Source organism: Perna viridis, chromosome 12 (assembly GCF_037379345.1).
Source record: "Perna viridis isolate PV_CMFRI_1.1 ecotype Kerala chromosome 12, ASM3737934v1, whole genome shotgun sequence".
NCBI classification, from domain to species: domain Eukaryota; kingdom Metazoa; phylum Mollusca; class Bivalvia; order Mytilida; family Mytilidae; genus Perna; species Perna viridis.
The window spans coordinates 22,490,578-22,501,727 of record NC_142456.1 but is presented as its reverse complement, the minus strand read 5'-3'; the positions used below and the strand labels follow the sequence as shown (position 1 = coordinate 22,501,727).

Here is an 11,150-nt window from a genome sequence, read left to right as displayed (position 1 = left end):
TCCTACTTTAAATCAAATAAAAGCGATTAAAATGATTCTTTGTGATACTAATATATCCATAACTAGCTTTTTTTGTCAATATTTCAATCATAAATAATTTCTACAACATTTATGTAAAAAAGAAACTTCTCATGGAGATTATGATCCGACATTTCGGATACTTTCTAGACTTTTCTTCACGGTCTCGTGACAGGCTGCTGATGTTGCAGTGTGACAGCTGAAGACTCTTTTTTAAAGAAATGAATCCATCTAGCATATCTTTAAAGGTTTCGAATAACTGAAATTTCGTTACTTAATGCAATATTAATGTGCTGTCCTTTCACGATGCTTGACACAAAACCATTCTGACGATTCGGCCTGTCAGATGATCTTTCTCATGACTATACTTGAGTCGGTCTCTGACGACATATTGGGTCATGATATTCCAGATAATCATTGAATTTGCTGGAGGATTTATTTAGGCGACCAAGCGAAATAAAAAAAGTATCCCAAGACAGCATAATTATATGGACATGACCGTCTATATTTTTAAACAATGCCATACTGCCTACTGGCTTTGTCAGTTTGTGACTTGTCCGTGTAACTTGTAATCTTATTTTCTTTCGATTATGTGGTTGGGAATTTCAAGTTTTGAAAGCATTAAAAATGGAAAACTTTGATGAAAGTCATGCCACAAGTTTGCAACCTCAGGGTTCCACAATATGTTGCATAGTTATCAGAATATTCACTTTTAAGTTATTCCCATCTTTTTATAACTACATGCTGTTACATGGTAAATAACCTGAACAGTATGATTTTATCATTTTCATGCATAAAAAAAAATTTGCTGTTTAGACTTAGTGTCCAATTGTTTCATTTTTAGGAGGGGCTAGGATGAAATTTTAAATCTAGTCTTTATTTCTTGGGCAGAGCGCCAAAATAAAAAAAAATATAAACAAAAACATTTCATCCTATACCCCCTTCCCCATAAAAATCAAATTGTAGTTCCGTTAAACTTTATTTTGTAATATTAACCAGAAACAATCCTGTAGAAACCAGAGTTAGCAATTATAGCCTGCCCGCCAGCCCTAGACTGGCTATTTTTTGGCAGGACTGGCTAATTGTAGCAAAAATTTATACAGTCAAACCTTGGTAGCTCAAACTCCATTGAAATGTGTTTGAGTTATCGGGAGTTTGAGAAATTGAAGTTCATATATTTCCGGATTTTTTTTGTTGCCGATCCGAGGTCGACTTTATCATTAGAAATTGCTTACTTCCTACGAAGTTTTGTTAGTTCGTGGTTCCTTTTCATTCTCTTTCAGAAGATTATGTTGATTTGTGGACATTAAAAATGCTGTTTTTTGTTTTAAAAACATTAAGAGTTCAAGTTCCTTGGTCAATAATTTATTTTCGTCCAATTTTCTTTCATGCTTTCATCATACCGTCTTCGGAACATTTTCAAACTTCAATCAGTACTGTGTTAAGAACAAAACTACCTAATTAGTGATGACTTAAGTATTACCTGCAATTAACTAAAATGACACTGATTAATGATAGGGGTTCAGTTATTCACACCTTTTATTACCCAAGCTGACAAAATGGCTGACGAATTCGAGTTAGTGAGGGTTGTTCTCTAAGATTTATTACCTCATGGGTCGACTAGTCAGTTCGAGTGTTCGAGAAGTCCATGGTTATTTATATTGATTATATAAGAGAAAATTTTGGTACTTTGAATTGTGTTAGAGAAATCCTGGGTGTTCGAGCCATCCGAGTTCGAGCGATTGAAGTTTGACTATAGCCATATAGTAGATATATTGAAAAATTGTATTTAGGACTGGCTAGAATTTGAGTGAGTTTCCTACCCTGTAGAAACATAGATTCATACCACCAGTTTGTCTTGAAGCTGCTTGTTCTGGACAAATCTCTGCCTGACATTTCACATGTTTGGTTGTGAAGTCATTAAATTGGTGGAGTTGGAATAAATTCAACTGCACAAAATTGTTTTCAGGTCTTCTGGACTCATAGTATATCAGATCCTTTGTTTTCTTTTTTCCATTACATGTAGCTCCTTGCATGAGCATATATAAAGTGTTGCTGTTAAAAATCTCTGAATGATTGTTTATGACGATAATTTTTCTTGTTATCTTCTATAATACAATGATTATAACTTCTAGTTCAAGCTAGGTTATTACTGTCATTCTTAATTTCCCAAATTAAAGACTACCTGGTAATACATCTTTTTTCCAACTGAGGTTTAGGGTAATTTTGAAAAGGCACACACAATCACTGCCTCTTTCTATACATGAAGTTCCAAGCTAGAAAATTTGAATATTTGTTAAAAAAAAAAACCCAAAAAAACAATGATCTGTGAAGAGCTTGCTCCTTATCACTATTTTTTAACATACTGTACATTGTATGCAGGAAAAGCCGTAATATTATAGTGATTTATCATTTGATAAAGTATTATGTAATGAACTTGAAATAATGGCATACATCTTTATTTCATAACCACTTAAAAATTTACTAAGAGTATGGTGATAATACTTTCACATGATGGTGAGTAGATTTGAGAAGTAATCTTACATTACAATATAGCCATATTAATTTCAAACTGATCTAGATTAGATGTTAACAAGAGACATGTGTCCTATATAATTATTCAATTACATAATATATATTATTTAAAAGATGGTGATTAAATTTGTTTTACATTCTTTTTGTAGGGTGCAGTGATAGTTCATTTCATCCTTACAGTATGGTATGATAAATTAAAATTAAAGAATGTATGAAACAAAGTGATTTAAATAAATTTAATTGTATGATTTTGCATTATGTTGACCCCTCGTGATCGGGTAAAACTATTCGTCCAAAAAACTGAAGCAGCAATATGCAAAGAGGACGATACATAGAAAATCCATCTGCCATTGATGAAAATATTTGAATGAACAGTATGCAACTAATCACAATGAGAATGACGTTGTGACTAATATATCACTATCAATAAAAAGATGTGCACGAAGTTGTACTTTCAAACAATTTGACCTGAATGTTGTAATAAAGATAGTGCAATCACAACAACTGCTTGTGTGTACATTTGATCTGGATGTTAAGACAAAAATAGATAACACCTAATAACCACTGAATGATTTCCAACAAATTCGAAGGAATATAGTTCAACACGAAGATTAATTTATTTCCACACTATTTAGATAAGCAAAATCATACAAAATTGTTATCAACTACCATGACTGTTTATGATTATTTAAAAGTAGATCTGTCGGAAGGGTTGGGCTCATGCCTCACCCTCTAACAGAATCTACTGACTGTTTAAATACATGTAACTATTGACAGTCACCTGGGAGCTTATAACTTAAAATATACATTTGCACATTGTTTATCAAAAGCTTTGGATTCACCTCAATTAATAGAGCATTTGCATACTATCCAAGGATCCTCAGGCTTCCATTCCCAGGATGCTGATACTGATGTGCTTTTTTGATCAGATAGTAATATAAGGAGATTGGATATGGTGAAGATGTCAAAGAAACAACAATCCCACCGTAATGAAATATGTCAACTCAAAGCCTGTTCAAGCAGCTGAAACATATTGAATACATCATACTGCCTTTGTTAATTGGTTTAACAATAGTCAATGATAACTAGTTTTTCCTCAATAGATTATAATGCTTGAATTGTCATATGTGAGGTATATTAAACCTTTTCTTTTTAGAAATTATAATGTATTAGTGTAAAATATTTCAGGGCATCAATGAGTGATGGTTTCCTGCCAGTGTCATATGTTTATATGAACCTATTTGTGTTGATGTTGGGTGTTTTTGCCATAGTACAACATGAATCAGTTGAAGCTGTCTATATGGTAAGTTATGGCTGCATCATACTTAAGTACTAGTCCATATAAAATTCAGACATTGCCAATGGTAAAATGATTCATGGTGTTAAAAAAAACCACCAAATAAATGATGCTTTTTCAGTCTATACATGCTGTACTTTCTCAAAACAACAATCTTTTCTTCATTCAGATTTGCACTTTTTAGAAAATCGTAAAATTATCTACCATTAAAATCAACCAAATGAAACCAAATCAAGAACGATAATTCTTGCAAAGTGCCAATTTCATGTACAATCTATATAAGTTTTATCTCAAAAGCGCAACAACCAAATGAAAAACTAAGACTGGTGATGTGATCAGTAACTGATTCTGAACAAGAAATGAAACTGAATTTGGTGGGTTTTTGACATGCATGAATCATCTCCTCTCCTGTCTGATTTTTATAAAGACTGCTACTTAAGTATCACTCCACCTTAGAATTATGCAAAACATAATCAATTTTTTTTTATTATAAGGACAAATCTACAATAATTAATGCACACAATTAGGCCAAACAAAATATGTGTTGTTCCAGTTACCCTACTGACCCTAAATTTTTTTTAACACAATGAAGTTGAAAGTTGTCTGTCCTGGTCTTCAAGCTTATTGATTTGACATAAGAAGATGATTTGAAAATGACCTGTTAGAGCTGTCTGTCAAATCCTCTACAATATGAAATTGATATTTTGTTGATTTTAAACTGACTGTTCAATTGCTTTTACCTGTATAATGTATACAGTAGGTTATAGACCTTTTGTAAATGTCCTAAATTGCTAATTTACAGCAGAAAATTCCATCTAGCACTGTGCATCACATTTCCCTGCATCATTTGCAGTACAGCCATTGATTCTGACTTTGTTAACTCATCATCTATTTTTGTGGATGTCTTGTTGTATCATGGTTAGTGCACTGGATTTTGGCATTGAAATGGGTGGTGCTGTAAGGGAATGAGCACGTATCTCATAAATTTTGTAGAAATCCTTTAAAGGATTGTCTTTAGAAATGATTTCATAGAGATATGAATGTTTAATAGAGTATCATGTGTGGTTTGCTTTAAATTTTTGGTGATATGTTTAACAATTTCTAGTTAAGATATTTACGTCTGCAAATGTCTACTGGTATATCTTGACACCATAAAATAGCATTTTAACTGCTAATGCAATGCAATAATTTTCACTACAAAAACCAAACATTATTATCCCCCTACTTTGAGTAGAATGTATACAGTTATATAGGTGTGACTGTGTCCTTCCTTCCTTCCACTATTCAGAGGTGTACTCATCTTTTATCTGTTACTCCACCTACATCACTGAATGGAATTTAATGAAACTTTCACAGAATCTTTAATACATATTCCCATTGTGCACCTCCTACATTGATTTTAAATTTTGTTTCAAATTAATTTGGAGGTCAAAAAATTTATTTTATAAAATGGAAGCGTCGGGAGTATAAAGTTGGTGAACGTTCCTCACAGTTTTTCCAGGTTTTGTGAAGTTTTTTATTTTCTTCTTTAGTTAGTTTTTTTCTATTACAGTTCTTCCTACTGCACTGTTGTACTATAATACAAGACATAGTATTCCTGGGTATATATGAACCAAGAGGACACCAGCGTTTTGAAAATTTGGCAACTCCAGGTATGGACAAGTAATCAAAGGGGAATAATTCAAACTGTCTCATTCTGTTTATTAAGAATTAAAGATTTGACTGTTTTCATTGAATAGGGTTGGTGCTGATTTTCAGATGTAATCTATTACATCATGATTACATTGGGTAAAAATGTGAGGACATGCTATTCATGTTTGTTATTACAACTATTTATTTTTTTTTAAGTATAATGTTTCAATTGAATGAAAAAAAAAAACCAAATAATTTGTAAATTGACTTTAAAAATTTGTTTTGCAGGTAGTGTAAGAACTAAGAAGGGTTGAACAATTATAATTATACCTGTTGGTTTATTAATTCAGTAGGTTTTTAATGAAAAATCAGAAATAAGGAAATATATTGTAAAAAATAAGAAAAAGTTTCTTTTTGAAATACAGTTTAAGATTATATCATATGAATGTGATGAGGAAATTTGAAGGCATTTTGTTTTTGTTTTTTCAGCTAGTGACAAGAACCTTTACAGATTTTGTCTTGGGTATCCTTAAGGTTTTTACAAGTACACTCTGCTCAAAATGAAAGATAAAAATATATATATATATATATATATATATATATATATATATATATATATATATATATATATGGTTTTGTCTTGGGTATCCTTAAGGTTTTTACAAGTACACTCTGCTCAAAATGAAAGATAAAAATATATATATATATATATATATGGTTTATCTCACCCAAGGGTAATGGATGACTTTTCATAGCCTTTAAAACAACATAACACACAGTTACCAAGTATTTGCCCCTATATACTACAGCAACAAAACAATAATAGAAATTCCTGACTTTGGGCAGGTGTTTGTTAAATTACTCAAAAACCACATGAGTATTGGCAATTGTTTAAATAGCATGAAATAACATACCAAGTCAGTGATATACAGGTACTGTGAAAGTACTATTGTTCGTGGGGTACCAATTTTTGTGGTTTTCGTGGATAGGATAAAGCAATAAATTTGGTTCTCAATGAAAAGGAAATTTACATTGATGTTTATTCTGAAAATCTCAAAACCAAAAATTCATAATCCACCAATTTGTGTTTCTTGCCTAATCCATGAAAATTGGTATCCATGAATTAAAGTACTTTTACAATATATAAGAATTGAATCCTTAACATTTGTAAAGTATGTGTATTGTAAACCTTTTGATTAAGCCAATTACTGGAATATTACTGTATAGAATCTGGCAAGATAGGATGGGCAATGCTTTTGATCTGCCATTTAATATTCCTGGAATGGGTGAGTATGGTTGATAACAAGGAACTATTTAAGGAGGTAGACCTAAGGTAAGGGACACAACAGTCAACTCTTACAAATCATTGGAACGTTTGTATTCAGCATTTTACATAAATGTCATGTAAGTATCAAAGTAACTTGGACTGAATTCATTCTGTGTCAAATGAAAGCTTGATAGGCTCTGGTAAAATTGAATATTTACATATCACTGATTTTATGAGTTATGTTCTTTACCCTAGGTCTACCTCCTTAATATTATTGGTACTTCTAGAAAGTAAGATGATAGTATGAATGTACATCTATTTCATTGTCTTAATTCACAATTCTGTTGTTTTTCACAAAAATAATAGTGTATGAAAAGAAAAAAGCTAAGAAAATGTTGACTTTCAAAGTATTATACAGAATATGAAAGTACTTTTTCTATGGGTAAATGCCATGTGTATGAAATTTAGATGACTTTATTTTGAAAGCTTTGTAAATGAAGCTTATTATATATAGTTGTATGGCTCTTTTCAAACTGTATTGGAATAAGGGATCAAAGACAATGATTTCCATGTTCTGGGACAATCACTTTAATATTGGAATATGGATCTGTAAAACATTGGAGAAAAAGTTTCATACCACAAAAGGCAGATTTGTGTTGATTTTAAGGATTACCAGAATAGTTGTAACTATTAAGGGCAAAGATCAAGCATTGTCTTTTTCCTTGGAGAAATTGCTTATTTCATGATCAATTTGAATTGGGTTTGGAAAGCTTGAATTTTTTTGGGATCTTTGGTTTGCTTAATCGTCCAGTTGGTTTAAATCCTGTTTTTATGTTAGTCTTAAATTCAAGTTTGATCGATTTCATAAGAATATGAACTCTGCGGCTTCTTGAAAATGTTGAATTTTGTTTTTTTTTAATTTTTCGTTAGTTTGTTTTAAATTTGTCCACATTGAGATCCAAAGGGTCCAAACTTAAACATAAATTGGAAACTTGGGTTCTTCTGTGAATATTGAATTAATGTAAACATGTGCTTGGATTTTTGATCTGTTTCCGATTTGGAATGTTGACAATGTCAAACAATATACAACTCCACTCGTTATAAAATCTATATGTAACCTGTACATAATGCTGTGTGATTTACTGTGGAAGTACTTTTATTCATGGGTACAAATTTTTGTGGTTTCAGGAAGTTAATTTGAAAATAATAGAAAAATAAAAGGAAAATTTCCTTTTTGTTGGGGACCAAATTTTGTGGTTTACCAAACCCCATGAAGTCTATGAAAATGAGTTCTCAATGAACAATAATACTTTCGCAGTAGTAATATTTTCTGTATTTACAGGTAACACACATGATAGCAAATATGAGAACATAGACCAGTCAGTTCCATCTAATAACTACGTACCTGTAGAAACAGCATCGTCTCCTAAAGGAATAGATGACCCCCATGTCTCTCCATAGTTTTCATTTGACTTCTTTTACTTAGCTTTACTGTAAATGTGCAATATAATCATTGGGATAGTTTTTCATCACTATGATATTATTTTGTCATATATTGATAATTGATATTTATGGACTTAATTATATGTAAATGTCCTGCTTTTATGTACTTACACATGTATCTGTAAAAGTTCTGCTGTCCTTTTTACAAAAAATCGTAATTGTGAAATTTATCGTAAGTTAGGATTTCATACAAGATCAAAGTATTTTGACAACTGATTTTACACTTACAAATTTTTGTGATTCTTTCCCACAAGTAAAGTCTGCTTTTCAAACTTGATAAATGCATTCAGAAATTGAAGATTTATACTTACCAAAGGGACATTGTAAACAATTTGCACACATCAAATTACACTTGCCCTGGGTAACAGGAAAGTGGAACCTTAGAACACTGCATGTGTGATGTTTTTTCAACTACTGCAGTATATATGATAATGTTTGTTATAGAGTGCACCATTTTGTTGATATATATGTTGTGGCATTGATTTCAATTTTTTCAGTGAAGTGTAGAATTCTTATAAAACTTGCCAATTACTATGGGAAGGAAAGGAGGATGTATTTTTGTATGATTTTAAAACAATACTGCTGAAGATTTATTTTCCATCTTTATTTACAGAAAAAACTGTAAAACACAATTTTATATTTAGTATTGAACAGATGTTTTTAAGACTTCTACAATCTTTACAAAACCATCAATGAGTGTGTGTGAACTCAATGTGTATTTTAACTGTAACTAACAAAAAAATCTCTTAATTATAGCAATTTCAGTTAAAATAGTTTTGATGAGAAGGGCCCAGCTTGATTATGCTAGGTAGTTTTGGTTGATTATATAAAAAAAAAAAAACAGAAATCACTGCAGTGCCACCTTTAAGGCTAGTCAGTACCTCTTTTGGAATTTCTCAATTCACCATTGTCTGTGGTGTGCCTATAGAATTCAAGCCATGTACAACCTTTCCCTTGCAAAATATCCTTTCTATTTATTTCTTTTTTTTTTAAATAATTTATGTTTTTTTTAATTTGTAAAGCACTTAAATGAGTTAATTTTATGTATGTGTAATTCTATCATAGAAAATTGGTTGTGACATCATTTATATTAGATATTCTGGTATATGATTCATTTTTTAAACTGTCTATAATATCGAATGACTTAAGTAGCTGTCTTTGTAAGAATCATACAAAATCTGAAAAAAAATGTGATACACCCCTAATAAGGCTACATATTGTTTTATGGGTGTATGCTATGAAATGTGTAATTATTCATTCAGATCTGCCTGCTCTTAGGAGATAATCAACTTCGAGATTCCAATAGATTCTATTGTATTTGATTGTCATTTACAGAGTTATCTCCCTTAATTTTGAAATCTACAGTGCTTTTTATATAATTTTTATCTCATAAGAACACGGGTTATATGAAAAACTGAATGATAATTTCTGTTTACTATGGTAATTCAAACAAAATATCAAAAATAAAAATATGTAGGCTTTTTACCCATAAATCACATTTTGCGTGATTCTTAGCTGGAGTGCTACTTAACATCTAGGAATGATAATCCTGTTCTGTTTTTAAAAATACCTTTACTTATATTTCTTCTTGTAAGTTTAAACAATATATGGGTGGTTTACTGCTAAGGGTACATGATATAATCTTGATTGATACAGTTTCCTGTGTGTAATTCTTTGTAAAGTTTGAGGTTTTAACGTGTGTCGATTTTGTTTGATGTAGAAGAGGTGTCATTATCAAGTCAAATAGAAATGTAAGATTTTTTACTAAAAGTTTTTATTGAAGTTGTAAAAAGCTGAAAATAATATCATTCATATTGAATGTTTGGTAATGGCATGTTAACTTGAAAAATATAAAAAAATACTCAACACAGGAGCGGATCTAGACACTTTGAAAAGGTTCCTAAGAAAAAAAGGGGGTGCTAGAACATTTAAAATTTTTTGTCAATTTTTACACATGAAAATGTCAAATTTTCTACTTAAAAGGAGCGGTGCCAACTCCCTGCATCCTTTACCCCCTGGATCTGCCACTTCAATATATATTTCTGAAAATGACCTTTAAAGAAATTTCTCTATCATCCAGAGACAAATTGCTGATTTATATAGGATTCAGTGTCTTCTGTTTTCATTGTTTTTCTATGACAGACAGGTGTATGCCACTGTGTCTGTCATGGGTAAAGTAGCTAATTGCAACATGCAGGGTAAAAGTAGTCCAGTAAAGTTCTGATGGTCAATGAATAATTAAACTTCCAACTTTTTGTACACAGGTTCTTATGAACTTATGAATTAATTACTATATAACAGAATGTTTGGAGTGATTACTGTTAATCGCATGTGGTAAATCAACCCAGAGTAATACGACATATATTTTATGCAAATTACTCATTGACATTTATTGTAATTCCACAGTTTTTGGCCATAAGATGGAAGAAATACATTCTTTTTATTCTGGTACAATGCTTCCATGTATATTTTAGGGGTATTCTCTGCACCATATCAATGTATGTAGTGAAAGGGTGATGTGTATATAAAGGTATTTTAATTTGTTTATGTGGACTGGGTTGTATTCATAGCTGATGAGATTATAAGAATTAGTGATTATTTATACATTCCTTAATATTTATGATGTTGACATTCCTTTTTTACTACTTTACAAATAGGCAGAGAACTTCACATGTATGCTTTATTTATATGTTATCTTTTTTTGGTATAATGACTTTCTAATTGTTTATTATAGAAGTACATTATCAAAATAAAACTTGAAATAATTAAACTTTGTTATCTAATCCATTATATGTAATCCATTGTATGTTTTAAACTGTAAGTTTGGATTTTTTTTTTCAAAATTTGAGTATGCATAGAGCTTATTATTTTTGACAAATAAAGCATATTAAAGATGCA

The 11,150-nt window shown here is 30.8% G+C and overlaps 1 protein-coding gene across 2 annotated transcripts; it reads left to right on the top strand.

Moving 5' to 3' along the window:
* The first annotated feature begins 147 nt into the window (after window positions 1–147).
* On the top strand, window positions 148–11,150 carry LOC148601713 (type-1 angiotensin II receptor-associated protein-like). Of its 2 annotated transcripts, XR_015917392.1 has the most exons (8): window positions 148–266; window positions 2,703–2,737; window positions 3,742–3,856; window positions 5,403–5,502; window positions 5,972–6,005; window positions 6,656–6,768; window positions 8,092–9,729; window positions 9,774–11,150. XR_015917392.1 is itself a non-coding variant. In XM_088556948.1 (7 exons), exons 1-7 carry the CDS (start codon window positions 240–242, stop codon window positions 8,208–8,210), a joined length of 543 nt encoding a protein of 180 aa, XP_088413074.1. In that variant the 5' UTR covers window positions 148–239; the 3' UTR covers window positions 8,211–11,150. The 2 variants fall into 2 exon arrangements, 1 of the variants encoding a protein (XP_088413074.1); XM_088556948.1 differs by having other exon boundaries at window positions 8,092–11,150.